Raw genomic sequence first — 23,341 nt, 5'->3', positions numbered from 1 at the left:
CGTCGGCGAGTTCTTCCTCACGCTGGAGAAAGATCCTCAACAAGAGGACTTCTTACAGGTACCCGTCAAGGGAATGAGCACCTTATGTGCTAGACACAGGGTCCGAAATACAAAAACACCCGCTCCACGACTACCGCACCCCGTCTTCATCTTCGAGAGGCGCTGCTCCATCATCTACCCCGAGGAGAAACACGTCGGCGAGTTCTTCCTCACGCTGGAGAAAGATCCTCAACAAGAGGACTTCTTACAGGTAACTGCCAATGGAATAACGTCTCTGTGTGCTAGAGACAAGGTCCAAAATACAAAAGCACCCATCGGAAAGACTGACCATTGAATCTCCACAACGTCGAAGTTTCGATTTTAGACAAAAACTATTATCCTACGCGAAAAATATACATCCAAATAGAGTTTCTAATATCCTTCTAACTTGTACAGGGCCGGATGTTAGGCAACCCGTACTCCTGCCTCGAGCCCGGCATGGGTCCGCTCATGCGAGACGTGAAGAACAAGATCTGCACCGACTGCGAGCTGGTGGCGCTCCTGGAAGACGACAACGGCATGGAGCTCCTCGTGTGTAACAAGATCATGTCGCTCGACCTGCCCGTCAAGGAGGTTTACAAGAAGGTAAGGAAATCTTACAACTGAAAAGCATGCTGAGACAACTTAGGGTTCACTGGAAGTAATCTAGCCGAGGGCTTGTCCATTTACTTGATAACGCTAAATCAGCATTGTTCAGTGTTTTTTCTATCCTTAGGCATACATATCTCATACTGATCAATTTTCACAAGGGTTCCAAGGCGAGTACAAAAATTGGCTGTTCGATTTTGGTCTTATCAGAGGATAGGTAAAACTATTTTCGCGTGTTTAAGGTCGGGTGCGGAACATTTTGCGGCAACGATGTTAATGTGTAAATAAAAACTGAAAATCATATCGACGCTTGGCGTAATTTTTTTTAGAAGAATTTCAAGTATCTAGTTAGTTTTAAAAATCATTAAACCCTAACATAATTTTATTCGTCCAGGTGTGGTGCACATCGGGCGAGGGAGTGGACGCGATGCGCGTCGTGTACAGAATGCGAGGCCTGCTCGGCGACGCTACGGAAGAATTCGTCGAGACGCTCTCCCAGACGAACGCGGAGGCGGTTGACGATGAACAGGTCTACAGGATGGCGAACGTGCTGGCTGACTGCGGTACGTATTATTCGTAAACCTTATTGCAAAGTAAAAGGTCCACTGATGATTAGTTAAACCTGCCACAGACGCATGCCTGGGCCGAATCGTGCAATCTGATGTTTGCTGTTTCCAGGTGGCCTAGAAGTGATGCTGCAACGCCTCGCAGCTATTCAGCGAGTAGGCGCCGCGCGTTCCCTCTGCTCAACTCTGCTGCGATTGCTAGGGCTATGCGCGCGCGTGCGACGCTGCGTGCGTGTGTTAACGCGCGCTAGCACGCGCGCGCTGCCCGTGCTGCTGCACGCGTTGCAGTTAGCCGCTGATGAGGAGAAGGACTTGCCGCGGGCGTTGCTTGTCTACCAACTGTTGGAGGTATCGAAAAAGTCAAATTCCTACGCGTTTATAATTAAACTATCACACTCCCCGCAAAACCGGTGTAGAGTTAGCATAAACAAACTACATAATAGCAAAAATCTATAAACTGTGTCTATAAAAACAATCATATTCACGAAATACGTTCGAACAGTTTTCTTTGTTTTTTTTTTTAATGTTCATCGTTACCTCTCGCAGATAATGGAGCGTATTCTATCTGTGGCGGCGAGCGAGAGCCTGGAGTCTTTCCTGCAGTTCTCGCTCACTTTCGGCGGACCGGAGTACGTCCAGGCGCTGCTCAACTGCACGGACAATCCAGGTGAAGATACCTATGCAATTAACCAAAATAAAGATCTATTTGAGGATCTTATGTCGCTATCCAGTTATTCCGGTGTCGCAATTCTGGAGCATGTTATAAAAGCAGAGATATTAGACTGTATTGCACCTCGATACGTCCTATAGGGTAGGTACCAAATTGATTGTAAAAACTCACGACTTTCTTATAAATAACGGCATCTTTCGGCTTAATAAATCGACATTCAGCAAGTTCTGTGCACGAAAAAATATGTACTAAAGGAGACCAGATTTACAACACTTGACTTTTGTCGCAGGGATCCGCAGCAACTCCGTAGCCCTCGGCCACCTGACGCGAGTCCTCGCCGCGCTCGTCTACGGCAACGACCTCAAGATGGCCATGCTCGTGGAACACTTCAAACCGGTGTTCGTCTTCGACAAGCTCGACTCTGAGCAGCTGACTGAGGACGAGTTCCGTATGGAACTGTTCTGCGTGCTCTGTGCTAATATCGAGAGGAATTCTATTGGAGGAACGCTCAAGGACTATCTGATATCGCTGGGAGTCGTGAGGGACGCTTTGGAGTATATTGTGGTGAGTTATTATAGACGTGTTCGCTACTCTTTTAATATTTTCCGAGATTTCAAAGAATTGATCGTATAAGATGTGTACAGACAAAATCGGGTCGAAAATTGACTTTTTACTGTCCATTGAGCACAAAACGTATGACTAAGTAAGCGCCATCAATCTCACGATAAATAATTATCATTTCGTTTCAGAAAAACGCTCCGTGCGTGAAGCCGACACTAGTTTGCAACGACTCGGACGAGCTAAAGGAGTTCATCAGTCGACCTGCACTCAGATATATCCTCCGCTTCCTAACCGGACTGGCCGCCGACCACGAGCCTACCCAGGTGAGACACGATCATTTTAAAATACCACACTGTTAACAGCGGGTGTCCCTTTTCCAGGCCCCACCTATCTACAAGGTTTTGTATACAAATCAAACAAACAAACAGAATATATTGGGCAAAGGGTTTCCGGTCTCAGCGTATTCCAACTAGTCCAGTTTTGGTGATTCATTTATCCCGAAAGTCTGAACTCCTTTGAACCCTAAATCGTATTGCTAAGATTGCAATTCTATTGGCGCGTATGTGGTCGATAAACTGTACTATGCCTGTTCTTAGCGTCTCATATTCCTTGTTACGTATGATTTTCTAAACCGTCTAAACTTTTCGATACATAATCCGTAGGTACTAAAACACTTATTATTATTTAATAGGCAAGTTTCTAAATATTTTTGTATATTTATATTATTATTTTTTATACATCGATAATCTGTTCGTGATCTGGGTTCTAGCGGAATTATCAGTGTTTCATCCGAAAGAGCCAGAACCCTTTTGTTTTGCTGCAACGCACACAGCAAACCTACCTTTTATTGGTGCTTCTTGTTCTTTATTTTATTTTTAGTTTGAAATTATTGTTTTTTTTGTCAATATGTGTGTATTGTGGCAAGCGAATAAATGGTTTATCTATCTATCGTTTGTCAACAGATGCTAGTATGCGAGAAGGTGATCCCGATAGTCCACCGGCTGGAGCAGGTCTCGTCGGGCGAGCACGTCGGCTCGCTCGCCGAGAACCTGCTCGAGGCGCTCAAGTCGCAGCCGCAGTGCGCCGCCAAGGTGCAGGAGGCGCGCGAGTTCACACGACAGGTATGTTATCAAAGCCAGAGGATAGCTTTGGTTTCCTCGGAAAGCGGTGCCGTGCGCAAAAAGACGGCCGTCTTTACAGTGACGACATGTGGAAAGTACCACGGCGTCATAACACACCGTTAGCCACCAAGGTCAATCGAAACTTATTCAGGAGAGAAAATGGACGACATTGATTTAGTTTTAATAATTTACTTGGAGGAATACAAGCTTAAAGAACAGAGACTGAATTTTTTTAGTGTACCGAGCAACCAGCAACGTGTTCGGCGGGGCGTACCGCGTTGCGTTGAAGGTTCGAACAGCGTGACAGTTGATGCTTTTTGCATGAGTTTGACATAATAGTTGGGTCTGACGCCCCGCCGTTCGAGCATCTACTCAGCGTTGACCCTTTTATGAATGTGCATTTTAGCGTACCAATGATCCCCAATTTAGTTCTTTCTTTTCCGAATATATATTTTTCATTTTGAATAGACTTTTAAATGGAATCTTATAAATTATACATTTTGATACAGCGTTGCAACAATCATCCGTCAGGGATGCAGTGGCCATTGATGATATATTATTTTAGGTATTAGATATTTTGCGTTTGACGCTTATTCCCATTAATTACGTTGAACTAATTCTAAATCATGGTATAATAATATACTCCGCCTGGTACTCTATTCCGACCACGTGACTGACACAAGCTTACGTCATCATACGACAGCGCTATATGATAATATGCGATAGCGCTATATAAAGTGGCAATGTTATTGTGACGTAGGCTTGTGTCACCCTGGGAAAAGAAGACCATGTTTTATTAGACTATGTTCTAAATTTTCACAAACAGGAGAAGAAGCGTCTCGCGATGGCGGTGCGCGAGCGGCAGCTGGGCGCGCTCGGCATGCGCAGCAACGAGCGCGGGCAGGTGACCGCGCAGTGCTCGCTGACGCAGCAGCTCGCCGACCTGGCAGAGGAGGCGGGCGCCGTGTGCTGCATCTGCCGCGAGGGGTACAAGTACCAGCCCACCAAGGTCAGTCGTTGCTGCTGGTAGATCCCTGCTGTAAGCGGCAGCTGGGCGCGCTCGGCATGCGCAGCAACGAGCGCGGGCAGGTGACCGCGCAGTGCTCGCTGACGCAGCAGCTCGCCGACCTGGCAGAGGAGGCGGGCGCCGTGTGCTGCATCTGCCGCGAGGGGTACAAGTACCAGCCCACCAAGGTCAGTCGTTGCTGCTGGTAGATCCCTGCTGTAAGCGGCAGCTGGGCGCGCTCGGCATGCGCAGCAACGAGCGCGGGCAGGTGACCGCGCAGTGCTCGCTGACGCAGCAGCTCGCCGACCTGGCAGAGGAGGCGGGCGCCGTGTGCTGCATCTGCCGCGAGGGGTACAAGTACCAGCCCACCAAGGTCAGTCGTTGCTGCTGGTAGATCCCTGCTGTAAGCGGCAGCTGGGCGCGCTCGGCATGCGCAGCAACGAGCGCGGGCAGGTGACCGCGCAGTGCTCGCTGACGCAGCAGCTCGCCGACCTGGCAGAGGAGGCGGGCGCCGTGTGCTGCATCTGCCGCGAGGGGTACAAGTACCAGCCCACCAAGGTCAGTCGTTGCTGCTGGTAGATCCCTGCTGTAAGCGGCAGCTGGGCGCGCTCGGCATGCGCAGCAACGAGCGCGGGCAGGTGACCGCGCAGTGCTCGCTGACGCAGCAGCTCGCCGACCTGGCAGAGGAGGCGGGCGCCGTGTGCTGCATCTGCCGCGAGGGGTACAAGTACCAGCCCACCAAGGTCAGTCGTTGCTGCTGGTAGATCCCTGCTGTAAGCGGCAGCTGGGCGCGCTCGGCATGCGCAGCAACGAGCGCGGGCAGGTGACCGCGCAGTGCTCGCTGACGCAGCAGCTCGCCGACCTGGCAGAGGAGGCGGGCGCCGTGTGCTGCATCTGCCGCGAGGGGTACAAGTACCAGCCCACCAAGGTCAGTCGTTGCTGCTGGTAGATCCCTGCTGTAAGCGGCAGCTGGGCGCGCTCGGCATGCGCAGCAACGAGCGCGGGCAGGTGACCGCGCAGTGCTCGCTGACGCAGCAGCTCGCCGACCTGGCAGAGGAGGCGGGCGCCGTGTGCTGCATCTGCCGCGAGGGGTACAAGTACCAGCCCACCAAGGTCAGTCGTTGCTGCTGGTAGATCCCTGCTGTAAGCGGCAGCTGGGCGCGCTCGGCATGCGCAGCAACGAGCGCGGGCAGGTGACCGCGCAGTGCTCGCTGACGCAGCAGCTCGCCGACCTGGCAGAGGAGGCGGGCGCCGTGTGCTGCATCTGCCGCGAGGGGTACAAGTACCAGCCCACCAAGGTCAGTCGTTGCTGCTGGTAGATCCCTGCTGTAAGCGGCAGCTGGGCGCGCTCGGCATGCGCAGCAACGAGCGCGGGCAGGTGACCGCGCAGTGCTCGCTGACGCAGCAGCTCGCCGACCTGGCAGAGGAGGCGGGCGCCGTGTGCTGCATCTGCCGCGAGGGGTACAAGTACCAGCCCACCAAGGTCAGTCGTTGCTGCTGGTAGATCCCTGCTGTAAGCGGCAGCTGGGCGCGCTCGGCATGCGCAGCAACGAGCGCGGGCAGGTGACCGCGCAGTGCTCGCTGACGCAGCAGCTCGCCGACCTGGCAGAGGAGGCGGGCGCCGTGTGCTGCATCTGCCGCGAGGGGTACAAGTACCAGCCCACCAAGGTCAGTCGTTGCTGCTGGTAGATCCCTGCTGTAAGCGGCAGCTGGGCGCGCTCGGCATGCGCAGCAACGAGCGCGGGCAGGTGACCGCGCAGTGCTCGCTGACGCAGCAGCTCGCCGACCTGGCAGAGGAGGCGGGCGCCGTGTGCTGCATCTGCCGCGAGGGGTACAAGTACCAGCCCACCAAGGTCAGTCGTTGCTGCTGGTAGATCCCTGCTGTAAGCGGCAGCTGGGCGCGCTCGGCATGCGCAGCAACGAGCGCGGGCAGGTGACCGCGCAGTGCTCGCTGACGCAGCAGCTCGCCGACCTGGCAGAGGAGGCGGGCGCCGTGTGCTGCATCTGCCGCGAGGGGTACAAGTACCAGCCCACCAAGGTCAGTCGTTGCTGCTGGTAGATCCCTGCTGTAAGCGACAGCTGGGCGCGCTCGGCATGCGCAGCAACGAGCGCGGGCAGGTGACCGCGCAGTGCTCGCTGACGCAGCAGCTCGCCGACCTGGCAGAGGAGGCGGGCGCCGTGTGCTGCATCTGCCGCGAGGGGTACAAGTACCAGCCCACCAAGGTCAGTCGTTGCTGCTGGTAGATCCCTGCTGTAAGCGGCAGCTGGGCGCGCTCGGCATGCGCAGCAACGAGCGCGGGCAGGTGACCGCGCAGTGCTCGCTGACGCAGCAGCTCGCGGACCTGGCAGAGGAGGCGGGCGCCGTGTGCTGCATCTGCCGCGAGGGGTACAAGTACCAGCCCACCAAGGTCAGTCGTTGCTGCTGGTAGATCCCTGCTGTAAGCGGCAGCTGGGCGCGCTCGGCATGCGCAGCAACGAGCGCGGGCAGGTGACCGCGCAGTGCTCGCTGACGCAGCAGCTCGCCGACCTGGCAGAGGAGGCGGGCGCCGTGTGCTGCATCTGCCGCGAGGGGTACAAGTACCAGCCCACCAAGGTCAGTCGTTGCTGCTGGTAGATCCCTGCTGTAAGCGGCAGCTGGGCGCGCTCGGCATGCGCAGCAACGAGCGCGGGCAGGTGACCGCGCAGTGCTCGCTGACGCAGCAGCTCGCCGACCTGGCAGAGGAGGCGGGCGCCGTGTGCTGCATCTGCCGCGAGGGGTACAAGTACCAGCCCACCAAGGTCAGTCGTTGCTGCTGGTAGATCCCTGCTGTAAGCGGCAGCTGGGCGCGCTCGGCATGCGCAGCAACGAGCGCGGGCAGGTGACCGCGCAGTGCTCGCTGACGCAGCAGCTCGCCGACCTGGCAGAGGAGGCGGGCGCCGTGTGCTGCATCTGCCGCGAGGGGTACAAGTACCAGCCCACCAAGGTCAGTCGTTGCTGCTGGTAGATCCCTGCTGTAAGCGGCAGCTGGGCGCGCTCGGCATGCGCAGCAACGAGCGCGGGCAGGTGACCGCGCAGTGCTCGCTGACGCAGCAGCTCGCCGACCTGGCAGAGGAGGCGGGCGCCGTGTGCTGCATCTGCCGCGAGGGGTACAAGTACCAGCCCACCAAGGTCAGTCGTTGCTGCTGGTAGATCCCTGCTGTAAGCGGCAGCTGGGCGCGCTCGGCATGCGCAGCAACGAGCGCGGGCAGGTGACCGCGCAGTGCTCGCTGACGCAGCAGCTCGCCGACCTGGCAGAGGAGGCGGGCGCCGTGTGCTGCATCTGCCGCGAGGGGTACAAGTACCAGCCCACCAAGGTCAGTCGTTGCTGCTGGTAGATCCCTGCTGTAAGCGGCAGCTGGGCGCGCTCGGCATGCGCAGCAACGAGCGCGGGCAGGTGACCGCGCAGTGCTCGCTGACGCAGCAGCTCGCCGACCTGGCAGAGGAGGCGGGCGCCGTGTGCTGCATCTGCCGCGAGGGGTACAAGTACCAGCCCACCAAGGTCAGTCGTTGCTGCTGGTAGATCCCTGCTGTAAGCGGCAGCTGGGCGCGCTCGGCATGCGCAGCAACGAGCGCGGGCAGGTGACCGCGCAGTGCTCGCTGACGCAGCAGCTCGCCGACCTGGCAGAGGAGGCGGGCGCCGTGTGCTGCATCTGCCGCGAGGGGTACAAGTACCAGCCCACCAAGGTCAGTCGTTGCTGCTGGTAGATCCCTGCTGTAAGCGGCAGCTGGGCGCGCTCGGCATGCGCAGCAACGAGCGCGGGCAGGTGACCGCGCAGTGCTCGCTGACGCAGCAGCTCGCCGACCTGGCAGAGGAGGCGGGCGCCGTGTGCTGCATCTGCCGCGAGGGGTACAAGTACCAGCCCACCAAGGTCAGTCGTTGCTGCTGGTAGATCCCTGCTGTAAGCGGCAGCTGGGCGCGCTCGGCATGCGCAGCAACGAGCGCGGGCAGGTGACCGCGCAGTGCTCGCTGACGCAGCAGCTCGCCGACCTGGCAGAGGAGGCGGGCGCCGTGTGCTGCATCTGCCGCGAGGGGTACAAGTACCAGCCCACCAAGGTCAGTCGTTGCTGCTGGTAGATCCCTGCTGTAAGCGGCAGCTGGGCGCGCTCGGCATGCGCAGCAACGAGCGCGGGCAGGTGACCGCGCAGTGCTCGCTGACGCAGCAGCTCGCCGACCTGGCAGAGGAGGCGGGCGCCGTGTGCTGCATCTGCCGCGAGGGGTACAAGTACCAGCCCACCAAGGTCAGTCGTTGCTGCTGGTAGATCCCTGCTGTAAGCGGCAGCTGGGCGCGCTCGGCATGCGCAGCAACGAGCGCGGGCAGGTGACCGCGCAGTGCTCGCTGACGCAGCAGCTCGCCGACCTGGCAGAGGAGGCGGGCGCCGTGTGCTGCATCTGCCGCGAGGGGTACAAGTACCAGCCCACCAAGGTCAGTCGTTGCTGCTGGTAGATCCCTGCTGTAAGCGGCAGCTGGGCGCGCTCGGCATGCGCAGCAACGAGCGCGGGCAGGTGACCGCGCAGTGCTCGCTGACGCAGCAGCTCGCCGACCTGGCAGAGGAGGCGGGCGCCGTGTGCTGCATCTGCCGCGAGGGGTACAAGTACCAGCCCACCAAGGTCAGTCGTTGCTGCTGGTAGATCCCTGCTGTAAGGGAATTTATGAATACTTTTACAACTGCGCCGGACCTAACGGGTTGTGACCATTGACGTATATCTCAGGACGGGCCTTACGGGCACTAAAAATGGTACTAGTTCAGCGGTGTCACTTACGAATTCGAGCCAATCGTGCAGTCTAACGCAACTAGTTGCGACCAATCGTGCGCGTGATGCGAACTTTTCAACCAATTGCGTTGTAGCGGTGTCACACCGCTGTACTGACCCCATTCATGCCCCATGCTTATTGCCCGTAAAACCAGTGCTGAGATACGTCAATGGTTATGACTGTATGCTTTACGTCACAAAGATTCGCGAAAAAGAGGTAGCGATAATATGTATCAATAGGTAATCGTATCATGTCAAATATGATCTATTTTGCTAAAATATCTATCAAACTTAGAAATGTAGTTGCATTTGATGGAGATACAATATGTTCGCTATTTTTAACTCAAACATGCCCATAACCCGTAGTTTGTCAAAATATGTAATTCGTACAAAAGAACAAATAACTAGGTTTTGATATATCTCAAAAAGAAATAAGTACTGACGGCAAAAAAGATGGTCTAAAATTATTTTAACAGAAGTTTACATTTTGTTTTAATGACACAGGTGTTGGGCATCTACACATTCACGAAGCGCTGCCCGGTGGAGGAGTTCGAGGTGCGCGCGCGCAAGACGCTCGGCTACACGACCGTGTCGCACTACAACATCGTGCACGTCGAGTGCCACATGGCGGCCGTGCGCCTCGCCCGCGCCAGGTACTGTACGCGTGCACTTATTTTTGGGTCCACCATTAAAAAAAATCTTAAATGAAATTTTAACTTCATCACTTAGTAAAAATACACAAAATAGTTGTTTACCTAAAGTCTATTTTTTTATTCGGTACACATGATGTTCATACTATGAAATGTCAGTTTAGTCTACCGAATAAAAAAATAGACCTTATAGATGACAGGAAAACTTATTAGAAATGTGCAGACAAGCTTGAGTCGGACTTAATTACTTTGTTTTTGATCCGACCCCTACTTTCATTCACGTTCCACATAAAAAATACATGATTAACTATTGGGTAATGTATGGAACCCTTGGAACGCGATCCGGCTCGCACTTGATGTTTTTTTTTGTTTGAGTAAGCAATGTAACAAGAAAATGCTACTTTATTTGGTTTAGAAAGGTTCTAATTCAAATTGGGATCAACTACTTTTTGTTCTTATCCTGTCCCGATAGCCAGGCGACAATGTTATACCACGTTCTACTAATATGCTAAGTAGATGATCCATTATGGAAAGAGTTTATAACTGCCATAAAAATATCGTAGTGACGAAAAAGTGGATTCTCTCATATAATTACAAATGTTTAGAATGGTTTACCTTTATATAGATGTTACACATTCTTCTCCTTGTGTTAAAGGAGAAACGACGACTATATCAACTTATATTTCTCCTACCTGTAGGTAGACCATAAGGCCTGGATAGTGGATACGCTACATGCATGATTGGGCCATACTTTGAGCTATGAACCCTGACTAAGGGCTGATTTAGTCGGCGCGCGAGCTCGCATGCGATTTTAGTTACATTGCGGACCATTGAGGTGACATCAATTCAGCCGACCGATCAAACATCGCAATGTAATGAAACTCGCATGCGAGTTCTCGCACCGTCTAAATGAGCTCTAAGGGCCGATTTGGACGGCGCGCGAACTCGCATGCGATTTTAGTTACATTGCGGACTGTTGGTTACGTCCAATTCAACCGACCGATCAAAACCCGCAATGATGTAATGAAGCTCGCATGCGAGTTCTCGCGCCGTCTAAGTGTAAAGCTTTGGTTTCCTCCGAAAGCGGTGCCGTCATATAGCGGCCGTCTCCATACAAATACTACGACATCCATATTTAGCCGTATTATTTAGTATGGAGACGACCGCTATATGACGGCACCGCTATCCTAGGAAAACCGATCTTACGGCCTGAGTAGACGCTCGAAGCGGAGCGTTCGGTGGGGCGTGCAGCGTGGCGTCGGGCTCACAAGTGATTTGAGCAGCGTGCACTAAGGCCGCTCCTATACGCTTGCATTTGTTTAACATGCACGCCGCACGCCCCGCCCCGCTGAGCCCTAATACTAGTGTTCCACCGAAGCAGGGACGAGTGGGAGAGCGCGGCGCTGCAGAACGCGTCGACGCGCTGCAACGGGCTGCTGCCGCTGTGGGGGCCGCACGTGCCCGAGTCCGCCTTCGCCAGCTGCCTCGCGAGGCACACCACCTATCTTCAGGTGAGATAAGGACAATATGTCTCATTTCACTATCCCTTAGATCCATCAAGTATCAATAATCATACTAAAACAACTAAAGTGACAACCAAATTCACTTTAAATTAAGAATTCATATCGTCATAACATAACAAAGTCTTAATTTCAAGAGAACTTGGTTGGCCCCTGTCTTATTTCAGTATCAACATTGTCTCCAAAGGTTGTATTTATTAAAAATGGATTGTCCCGTTGAAACTTGAAACCATCAATAAGTGATAAATCGAAATATTTAACACAGTTAACTTTCATTCACTTAGGGCCACTAGCACCATCCTACTAACCCAGGGTTAACTCGTTAACCCGGTGTCAAATTGTTTATTTATGTATTTGTATTGGTAACCATGGTAACTCCAGGTTTAACCGGCTAATCCCGGGTTAGTGGGATGGTGCAAGTGGCGTTTATAGGGTTACCTTCATAATTATCTCGCAAAATGATGCAAAACTTAAACAGCTATTGGTGCTGATAGCACCAGCGCATCTTCATAAGTCCTGGACGCTCGGAGCAGAACCGGTCGTCCATCCGCGGCCGCGCCCGCGCACCGCGTACGCCATTATCTCACCAACCGCGACACACGAAACACGACGGCTCGCGCCCGTCCCGCTCGCGATAGACTGTACGCGCCGCGCTCTGATTTATTGTAACGGTCAATTGGTAGTTTTTAATACATTTTTGCATAAGTTTTACAGTCCACTTATTTCTCTCCAGTAGCTAGACCAACAGCTATATTTTGTAACGCAGGAATGCACCGGCCACCGCGACATCAGCCACACGTGCACCATCCACGACCTGAAGCTGCTGCTGTGGCGGTTCGCGCGCGGGCGCACCTTCCACGACGACACGGGCGGCGGCGGGCCGCTGTCCAACATGCAGCTCGTGCCCGCGCTGCTGCACATGGCCCTATACGTGGTCAACACGTGCGTACTTATTACTGAATCGCGATCAGAAAGGGATTAGAAATAACAGATTTCCATACACTTACATCAAAATCAATATGGATTGACAGCTATCTCAATCCCTTTCTAATCGCGATTCAGTAATACACATGTTAGCCGAAACCAGGCGTGGCTCACGCCGAGATTACGTCGCGTCGCTGAAACTATATTATACCTACAAGTACATGCGGCCATAGAGAAAAAAATACATAGATCGCTCACTCCATACATCAGTTTTAGTACCAAAAAGACTTAGCATCTGGCATCGAGTAGCGGAACTATCAGTACTGCTACTTGACAATAGATGTAGCACCGACCGGAAAGTCTTATCTCAACAGCATAAGACTTTCCGGTCGGTGCTACATCTATTGTCAAGTAGCAGTACTGATAGTTCCGCTACTCGATGCTAGATGTAGACACTGAAATTAATAGTCTTTTTGGTATTAAAACTGATGTATGGAGTGAGCACTCTTGTCTTACTATATTTTTCTATAATGCGGCCCACACCAATTTTGCTGTCTAGCCATAGAAATTGCCGCACACCGCTACGAAACGGACGCTCGCGCCTGCGCCACCTAGCGGTCATATCTGTCGTAATAAACGCGTTTTGTTAGAGAGTGAACCTTCTGTACCTAGTACTATTATTTATTCTGTGCCGAAACACAGATATAGGCCTTCTCTGTGGGTTACAAAAAAAACCGGTATACTGTTCATATGCTTCCGAAGATCGGTCTAACAAGATGGAAAATATTTTTTAAAGCGTCCTCCGGTTTGCAGTTGTCTCTCAAGAACAACACACCTACATGCTTCAATCGGAAGTCACAGACGTCTACTGCTAGAAATAGGCTTAAGCCATGGTGGACTGCAGTAACTGTTCTTCGGCTGTCGTCATCCGCTTTTCCCCTGCGTTCTTGTCAGTCCGCGATCGGTCGGATAAGGTTATGGGAACCTCTTGTAACCTTCTCCGGTTACTTAAGAACCTTTCTTCCCAGCGGCCAGTTATATACAACTATTCACTGTCATAAAGTCTCGGAACTAAGTCGACGCCCTTCTACTCCAATTGCCGTTGGATTTAGCCGAGAGCTTGCAGTATTTGTCATATTATACTACTTGATAGCACTAATACGTTTTGTTAAGCCACGCTTCACCGCCTTAGGAATCGTCACAATGCCGGGTCTCCTTATACTGCAGATCGCCGTATACACGCGGGAGAACCTGGATAAATGTCCCAGACGGGGTGAAAAAAGCGACCGTGTAACTCGCTATGGACACAAATTAGCGGCAGTGCCACGTAGTCTAGCCAAAACGGCTAAATCTATACATGTTATGGGCCCCGCTGTATACAATAACCTACCATTACCAGCATCCATAATTGATGCGCCTAGTCTGATGAGTTTCAAGTCTAGACTCAAAAATTGGCTTATTGAGCGGCCGTTTTATAGTGTCGAAGAATATTTGACCTCAAAATATTTATAAATAATTATACCAAATAATGTTAATTGACTTTAAAAAAAAAATCTCAAATGTATGAATCTCAAATTTATAAATCTACCTTTAATGTAGTTTAGTAATGTAAGCCTGACCTGTAATTTATATTATCAATAAAATATGAGTATGAGTATGAGTATGTACACAGGTCGCGACTAGTAGCCCGCGAGGTGGCCGCTTTGGAAACGTCGCTGGCGTGGGCGGCGGCGCGCTTGCTGTCTTCGGCGCACGACGCCGACGGCCCGCTCTACTACGCCACGCAGATGCTGCTTGTGTATCCGCTCGTCAAGTGAGTAAAAATACCAGAAATACCAGATTAGGATCACCACGAAGTTCTACCGACGGAGCGGCGGCTGATGTTCACGAGAGTTTATAATTTACAATTTTAAGAGTCATCGCATGAGATGATTGTTTTCATAAAAATCTTTTGCTGGCTTGCACTAGGCTATGTTACGGCTGGTTGTAAGTATGTATAATCAAAATTATGTAATTCAAAACGGTACTATGTAAAGAGGAGTACTAAAAAAAACGGTATTTTGAATGATTTCATCTCTAGGTCATGACTATGAGCTATCACTGATTTTGACATTCCTTTATTGTACTATTTTAATTTAATTTATTTTTACAGCATTAGCGGCACACGCCCGTTGCTATAGTTAGGGTTGCCAGATCGAAAGGCGCTATTATCGGGAAAAAAAAATCGGGATTTTGAGACTTAAGTCGGGAAAATAAAAAACATTCAAATTAAAGTAATTGTATTCAAAACAACGATATTTTACATTATTGGCACTACGTCAGCTGCTCTGCCCATAGACGTTTTTATAACGCTGACGCGCTCGACACGGGTCGTTCGCTCGCTCGACGACAGTTCAGAACTTGAAATTATTGTATTATAACGTGCAGCTGTTTTTCGGGACAATTTCTACTTTGTCGGGAATCAGGAACACATGCTAAAAATCGGGAGAATCCCGCCGAATCCCGACCATCTGGCAACCCTAGCTATAGTTTACTTTACCAAGCACCATCACTAACCAAACCTTTATCCGAACAGATGGAAAGCCCACAAGATGGACACCCTAAAGCGCCTGCTGGTGATCGCGCACGTCCGCGCCGTGGCCCCGGGCGGGCCCGCGCTGCGAGCCGTCGCGTCCAAGCACCGCGCGCCGCGCCCCTGGCCCGACTACAAGCCCTACGCGCTCTTCATGGCGCTCATCGACCAGCTCTACACCACCATGTTCAAGGTTATTTTTTTTTTAATCATTTATTTACAAACAAGATATATACAGTGTATTACTAAAAGAAATTAAAAACTAGCTTAAATCTAAAATAGGCCCTTGAGGCATTGTACCAAGGATGCTGGCGACATTTCCTCGCTGTATCGCAATGCTGATACGTTGTGCGAGGTAGCCGCCAGCTCTTCGGTCACCAGTTACGTCAACCAGACGCTTCGCGATTTTCAAGGTTATTAACATATCCACGTAAAGCCCACGGTCATACCCGTAGCATAAATATTTTTTACGTCATCATTCATCATCATTGGCCTTAAAGTGTATTACAGACTATTCGCTAGGTGCACGACTGGTGCTGCCCTCATTTTGGCAGACTTTCTACGTTAAATCTTATGGAGTAAAATTAGTTCAAGCGGCTGCCGCTAGTACTAATGTCAGACATTCCATAAGATTACCTGTGTTTGTGACGATCAGCGCCACTTCCCCCTCCACCGACTGCACACCTTGCCAATAGAAAAAGTGTCAGGTAGGGCGACAACGTTTTTCGTGGCTATGTAAGCCAATACGGGAGCGGCAAACACGACCACAGGCCTGGCAGACGTAATGTACCCGTGGCGAACAGGTGTTGCTCTGATGGCGCTTGGCTCGCTTACTTGCGAGTGTCATCATTAAAGTTCGTGAAATACAGCCAATGATTAAGCCTAAGTATTTCAGGATTCTCTTCGTGGCTTCATACTAAAAATGAAATTTCATATAAAATGAACGAATCAAGCTTCAATATCATCAGCTTGTGAAACAATTTAGTCTATACCAGCATGAGCGATATCTAACTCTCTCACGCCCACACCTGTGACCCTCTAAAAATATTTATCTTACAAAAATATTGTACAACAAAATGTGACCTGCAGACCTCCCACACGAACTGACAAGTAGACAGCCCGATACCGAATCCAACAACAACACAAAGTTGCGCAACACTATCTAGCCGCGCTGTGTATCTTACTTGTACTTGTCAGCCGTGACGAACGCATCGCTCTGGGCGGTTTTCACACCGATGCGGTTCATCAGGGCGTCCGCTAGCTGACGCGGGTGCACGTAGCAAGTGAACGGGTTAATGAAAACTATTATTAGCAACCCTAACTGACGCAGACCCGTCTCCGTGCACGTGCGGACCTTACGTAGTGCGAGCGCACACCAGCGCGCCGTGAGCATTCTTTAACAAAAATAAATTATATTTCTATCTAAAAATAATCGCCATACATATTTAATTACAGAACAAGTGAGATATATGTAGTTAAACTCTTACTAGATCCGTGCTTACAATACAACCATATTAATTAATAAAACGATGTAACCTCCGTCACATATGAATAATAGTCCCGAATATGCACTTCTCACTTCCACAACCGCTTATCGTTTACAAATTACTATTACAAGGTGAACCCTATTCTATAAGCTATAAAGCTGACATTAGAACAAAATCACAATACGAGGCAAGGTTAAGAAAGTGATATATGTGTGTTCACCTGTCTCACGAAGTGGCATTGACACGGGGAACTGTCTTCGTGCGTTATGCAATCGTCGCGGCCTTGGCCGTCAACCGTCGTTCCCGCTGATGCTTTGCGGATGACTTGATAGTGATATTATCTGCAGTTGAATTGGATGTGTTATCGGAATTATAACCGTACCCCGGGGTTTTGGGCACAGGAATATGAGTATTACACAAGCCAAAAAATAAGTAAAAACTGTGAAACAGAAACTATTTGAACATTTCTAAGCAAAATTGGCACTTACTACTTTAATTTAGTATGTCAATGGTTGGTCAAGCAAATCTTGTCAGTAGAAAAAGGCGGCAATATTGAAAAATCGCGGGTTAGCAACACTACGTTTGAATGTCATTTATACCTTATCTGCTGTGGAACTGTTTTGTTTACATTGCATCATTATTCGATGTACATTACTGCTATTTGTTCGTTTCCTAGGGATACCATACTTTAGTTTGCTTTACATTGCTACTGACATATCCAGCTTGACAAACTATAACTATTTTATTTACAATTAACCTCAACCCCACGGTATGATTATAACTACTAGCTGCCTGGACTATGGTCCTTGTGAGATTACTGGCTCATTCCAGTAATAAATAATTGACGTCGGTCTCTAAGAATTCCTCTATATACCGAGGAATCAAGATTTGCGTACTTAAAATAAAGTCTACTTAGTTGTGTTTCAAAATAGACGCTTAAGCTTTGGATTCCTCCGAAAACGGTGCCGTCATATGACGGCCGTCATATAGCGGCAGCAAAAGACGGCCGTCTTTACGGTGGCGACATGTGGAAAGTACCACGGCGTCATAACACACCGTCATCCACCAAGATCAAAGCGGCAAATTTGAAAAATGTAGGCGCGATGGGATAACGTCCCATAGAAAATTTGAATTTCGCGCCTTTTCCTACTGACAAGATTTGCTTGATCATCTATAATTTACTTGGAGGATGAAATATCATCAGAAGAGGAAAATAATCGTAGTACGGAATCACTTATTCAAATCTCGTGTCATTTATTCCAAAATGGCGTCACCGCTATATAATAAAACGTTCACGAAACTATCGACAAGGTCATGACGGCCGTCATCTTACGTTATGTTGACAATCAACGTAACGTAACGCCGTCTAGGAAACCGCGCCATCTTGTTTACATAGACAACGTTCTAGTGACGTCAGTCAACGCTATATAGCGGCCGTAATATGACGGCACCGTTTTCGGAGGAATCCAAAGCTTTAAACAATATTATAATAAACTGACTTTGCATTGACTTGGCAGTAACGATGGATATATATTCCATAGAAGTACCATACTTGACGTAGAACTTGGCAGGAAAAATTAGCGCGTCCGTCTCTAAAGTCCCTGAACTAACCTAACATTATCTCCCACAGTCCGTAAACGCCACCACCATCGACCAGTGGTCCGTCAAACTGGCCGAATACATCCGGAACAACGACGAAGCGAACGCCAAGGCGGCCGAGCGGATCGTCACGACGTTCACCGACGAGCTGCTCCCGTGCGCGTCCTTCGCCGAGTTCTGCGACGCCGCCGGCCTGCTCGCCGACATACCGGACCCGGACGCCTGGCTGCAGGCCCTCATCAACGAGCAACCCTGATTCAGGGCGCTACAGGCGGTTCTGGATAGGGCTGGGACGTCCCATTGAACGCCTGTATACATGTTAAATGGACGTGGTCTAGTCGAAATGCAACCAGAAAAAAATTACACCGTAAATGCTCGCTTGCGCCGCATTCCTGAAATCTGAACGTATCTAAAAGTTGCAATTTCAGTGATGAATTTTTGAGATGAATTTTTTCTCTAAATTACGTTTAGTAATGGTCGAATCACGAGCCCTTCAACTGTGAGGCTATAACGGTCGATTTAATTAACTGACGACACGACAATGACTTGAAGGGACAGAGATTAGACGATTAAATGACTGGTCAATGTGTTCCTTTTACTGCAGTTTTTATTATAGCTTGATACTGGTGCTAGTTATGATTTCATTACTGATATTATAGCAGTCATCTGCACCAAACTACTAAAGAAACTGAAACTATTTTGTAGGAGCATATTGTCAGTCTGTATATCTGAATTGTCTTTGGGATATACCCAAGCCGTGTTACAGTACCGGCCTGAATTAGAAATGTTGTGCAGTCTTGAATATGCAGTTACAATGTTAGCGTTGATGTTTTTATTATTAATTGAAACTATTTATAATATACCGCTTGAAATTAAATTAATGTATAATGTATTTGGGGCTTTAGGCCGCCTTATTCTGCTCTAATAAAGGTTTTGCTTTTACTTGTTGTTTTATTTATGTCGCTTAACTTTAAACTCCGGTGAATTCATTCGACCCTCTCAGCAAATATCTACCCGATTACCTTTTACTATATTTCACATTAAATCGCATTTGGCAGATGGACTTACCTGAGTTGAATACCACAGGTAGAATTAAGAAACTAACGCTTGGTAAAGACGAGCCATAGGTTTATGATGGCACTATAAGGTAAGAGAATCATTAATTGCGACAAGAGAAATTTGTAAGGAGTTCTCCAACTGTTTCTCTAGCCCCGAGCAACATAAACTATGTACATCTTACTCAACATGACCTTATCTAAACCACGAATTGTAGGCGTACCCCGTGACAGGGAGGCACATAGACCTTTGAGAATCCCCTACAAATGTCTGTAGTGGGGGCTTAACATGGTCGCGCTTTTATCATCGTGTCATCGTGGCCGTCACTTGATACGATAAAAGTGCAACACCATATTCTTAAAACTAACTCCTCACCATAGTCGTGTAATTCGTTATCACAACAGATGATATCTCCCCCACGCCGCATGTGGCAATGCACGAATCAAGTATCAACTGCGCAAGAACATTAAATCTAAATACTGTACTTTCTATAGGACATAAACGTTACTTTAGAGGGATTGCTTAAGCTGTTTTGGTTCTGCCGCCGTCAAGGTCGCATCCCCGGCATTGTGTGACAAGTAGAGCTTCGAATGTGCCCTAGATAGAGCCTATTGTAATTTCTATTGCTGGTATAAATTACTGCTTAAGTATAGGCTTTTGGCTGCTGTTGGTTTGTATAAAAATGGCACTGTCAGGCGTCTGAAGCAATCCTACCTATCCATTGGTTTAATGTAACTACCGTCAAAACATTACACAGGAATTTTACGATCGGGCGGATATTACGATCGGCCGCCGACATATAACACGACCTATAGGGTAAAAGTGGGATAGATTCCGAATCTTAAGAAAACAATTTTTTTAGTGACAAGTTCCCATTTCCTTTATACAATGAACCGACCTAACTAGTGCGTTCTTCGCACTCGCAGCAATGTGTTAGATCACATATGTAGAGTCCAGACGAGCTGGGCAAATCGACCGATTTGATCAGGAAAATAATTGGCGCCAATCTCATCTAGCGTCCACACGTACACAATTTAATCACCAATTTGCATTCCATAGATACTAACTTCGAAAATTGGCAAATTTGTGTCCGCGCCTACTGATTTGATCGGTGAATCAAATTGGCGTTTGCGTCCGCACGGCCTGATTCGTTCGGACAATTTCATCAGATTGGCGAAAAATTGTCTCGCCTGGACTCCACTTTAAGTTCCACGACTCTTCTATGCGTTTCGTTCGCTACGGCACAGAATAAATAATAATACTAGGTACAGAAGACTCACTCTCTAACAAAACGCGTCTGTTACGATCAGCACAGATATGGCCGCTAGGTGGAGACAGCGCCACGCGCGGCTTATGGCTAGCCACCAAAATTGGTGTGGAACGGATGTACTTTTAGCTACCTGTAGCAAAGCGACGAAATCGCGGAGTGAGCCACGCCTGGCTACGGCGCAAACGATTGGCACCTTTGCCAGGCCCCCTGATTTGCATGCATTCTTTTGATATACACAGATTAATTAATCGTATTGTCCCTTTCTATGGACCAACTAGTTAGTTGATCGCCGACGGCCAAAACCCTTTTGATTGATTGATCCAAATAACATATATACGACAACAATAGCCTCTCAGCATACACGTAACTCTCAAAAATATATAACCTAACTCCTAAAACGTTAACGTACCATTTTGACCTTTATTAAGCCATTCATATAACTCAAATTCCCTTGTCAAATGACAACCAGCCACTTGATATGAATTGACATAAGTATCGACGGGTGTCGACATTACCTCTAAGGGCTTGTCGTAAGTCGTGTCAAACTATTTAAATTAGAGTTGTGAATGCTATAATTGCATTGCCAGTATACTCATTGAACTAAAAGGCGTAAGGGTATACGAGACTTGTAAAGTCTCTATACTTTTCAGCTTTAAAGATACCTACTTGCATCATTTTGCATTATGCAGGCGACATAATAGCGGTCGCCAGAGAAATTATAGTTTCTTTCTTATCTTATCTTATCTTATTCTTTGATCATTCGTAAGAACTTATAACGAAATAGGGTTTTATCGAGATTTAAGAGGACTACTTTCATCATATTCCTCGCGTTGTCCCGGCTTTTTGCCATGTCTCGTGGCCTGGGGTCCGCTTGGCAACTAATTCCAATAATTGGCGTAGGCACTTAGTTTTATCCGAAAGCGACTGCCATCTGACCTTCCAACCCAGAGCGGAAACTAGGCCTTATTGGGGCCTCATTAGTCCGGTTTCCTCCCGATGTTTTCCTTCACCGAAAAACGACTGATAATATGATAAATGATACATCGCACATAAGTTCGGAAAAACTCATTGGTACGAACCGGGGTTTGAACAGAGGGTAGATCACTACGATGTATCGTAAAGTTCTCTCATCCACGACTTTTAAAATGTACAAGTATGAAGTATGACAAAGATCGAGTGTTCTACAAGGCTTAATTACTTGCCCAAGTTACAATCAGTATTATAGTACATCGTGCAATGCAAAAATTGAGGTAGATAGGTAGTCTAATATCTATACGCTACCAATACACAGCTATACTATAATTATCCATTAGGTTAGATAATCGAATGCAATATTTTTTCTTTAGACCATCAGTATTGTGCCTCAATCTTACATTGTTACATGTATGATTAATTTATATACTCTGAATAGGATCGTCGTCCGTTGAACTCCGCTTTTTGTGTACCCTCATTGTTTGTGTACCTTTTATTTGCTTAGTCAAATGTCTATCGTGATTTTTAATTATTTCATAACAGTCACTTGTACAGTCAAGAATAATATCATCGTATGTACAATGATTTCCAACAACACAATTAGATATGGGTACCTATAGGACGATCCGTGCAAGGGCGTCCGGGTGTTGTTTTTAAAATCAGAGTAATATAGGAGTTGCTTGGTGCCTGATCCCTACAAAGAATCCTACTTTTGAAATCAAAATAATTGTGTGTAGTGTCCGAAATAAGAACTGCTGCATGTCCGGCCTTGTAGAACTTTTTTCTGGCGTCAGCAACGAGGGTGATGGCAGCCATATCCCTCTCCCCTTTTTCGGAATTGACTGGATCGAGATATCAAATTTGACACAAAATAAATAAGAAGTTTAACCTATTCTACTGATGCACAAAAGCCTTGCGATCAATTGCCTTAAAAGTAACTACGTCCAGGGACGTCTTAACCTATGCTGGGGGCCCTGGGCACATAAGAATTTGGGGCCCTTTTGGAAAGTAAAGAAAGTAAATGAATAGAATTATTATGGATAATCAAATATACTGTTACTGTCTGTCCTTGGGGCCCCCCTAAGGATGGGGGCCCTGGGCACGGGCCCCGTGTGCCCTTAAGTGTGGTAAAGACGGTACTGACTACGTCCGACTGTACATGCACATTGAGAAGCCAGGGTGCAATGTACGAGGGTGCAATGTACGCTGAACGTTTCCTGGTGCGTGGGCGCAGTCTCGCGAACCTTTACATAACGGGTACAGTTGAGGAAGGGTTTTTTTGGCGATTCACGTTGACACTGCGATATACAATACAATACAAATCCTCTTCATTGCACAACCTCAGAATAATGCAAATACATACATAGAAATACAAGTAATACATGAAGACAGAGGTAAATAACATGCGGTCTTATCGCTAAACAGCGATCTCTTCCAGACAACCGTTAGGTAGTTGATACACCTCGGTAAGCGAACTTCACTTTAATTAAATTTCCAGCTGTATAAAGAGTGCAACGTGATGCTGATGAGTTAAGGATAACTCACGCTAGACCAGGCTGGGCCCGGGCCGAGGTGTTCGACATGTCATTTTCTATGACGGTTCCGGATCGAGCTAGCGTGAGTCGTCCTTTAGTCCTCATCTTATGGTCAAAGTTTAAAGTTCATAAATTTCTGGTTTAGTTAAGGTAACATAAAATAAAACAGATTAGTTTAATAGATGTGTTTATTTATACTTTGACAAATTGTTCCGCTAATAAACCAACGTTGCGCAGTATTATGATTCACAATACCACTGTTCGAGTATAAATTTAATTTTGTACCTTAAACTATTTCACATAATATAAATAGTCTTAAATAACTTAATTCCTAGCTTAGTGTAAAGTTAGAAGAAGCACCGATGGCCCCACACCGGTGTCCAGGATAGGATAGTACCCCTCGGTACGTGACATCGAGTTAAAGATATAATAT

The 23,341-nt window shown here is 48.5% G+C and overlaps 1 protein-coding gene across 1 annotated transcript in view; it reads left to right on the top strand.

The window, feature by feature from the left end:
- Positions 1-18,392, top strand: part of LOC134660695 (protein purity of essence) — a 130,281-nt gene extending 111,889 nt beyond the window's left edge. Inside the window, exons 94-107 of the mRNA XM_063516475.1 lie at positions 436-624; positions 1,022-1,190; positions 1,306-1,541; positions 1,740-1,860; positions 2,153-2,427; positions 2,613-2,747; positions 3,387-3,545; positions 4,372-4,554; positions 9,828-9,976; positions 11,355-11,484; positions 12,260-12,435; positions 14,090-14,230; positions 14,993-15,182; positions 18,107-18,392. Coding sequence (XP_063372545.1) covers positions 436-624; positions 1,022-1,190; positions 1,306-1,541; positions 1,740-1,860; positions 2,153-2,427; positions 2,613-2,747; positions 3,387-3,545; positions 4,372-4,554; positions 9,828-9,976; positions 11,355-11,484; positions 12,260-12,435; positions 14,090-14,230; positions 14,993-15,182; positions 18,107-18,331 — 2,478 coding nt within the window. The 3' untranslated portion in view covers positions 18,332-18,392. The remainder of the gene's footprint in view (positions 1-435; positions 625-1,021; positions 1,191-1,305; positions 1,542-1,739; positions 1,861-2,152; positions 2,428-2,612; positions 2,748-3,386; positions 3,546-4,371; positions 4,555-9,827; positions 9,977-11,354; positions 11,485-12,259; positions 12,436-14,089; positions 14,231-14,992; positions 15,183-18,106) is intronic.
- The last annotated feature ends 4,949 nt before the right edge of the window (positions 18,393-23,341 follow it).

The sequence above is a fragment of the Cydia amplana genome, chromosome Z (genome assembly GCF_948474715.1).
Source record: "Cydia amplana chromosome Z, ilCydAmpl1.1, whole genome shotgun sequence".
In the NCBI taxonomy this organism is placed as follows: Eukaryota; Metazoa; Arthropoda; class Insecta; order Lepidoptera; family Tortricidae; genus Cydia; species Cydia amplana.
This window is presented reverse-complemented; position numbering and strand designations above follow the sequence as displayed.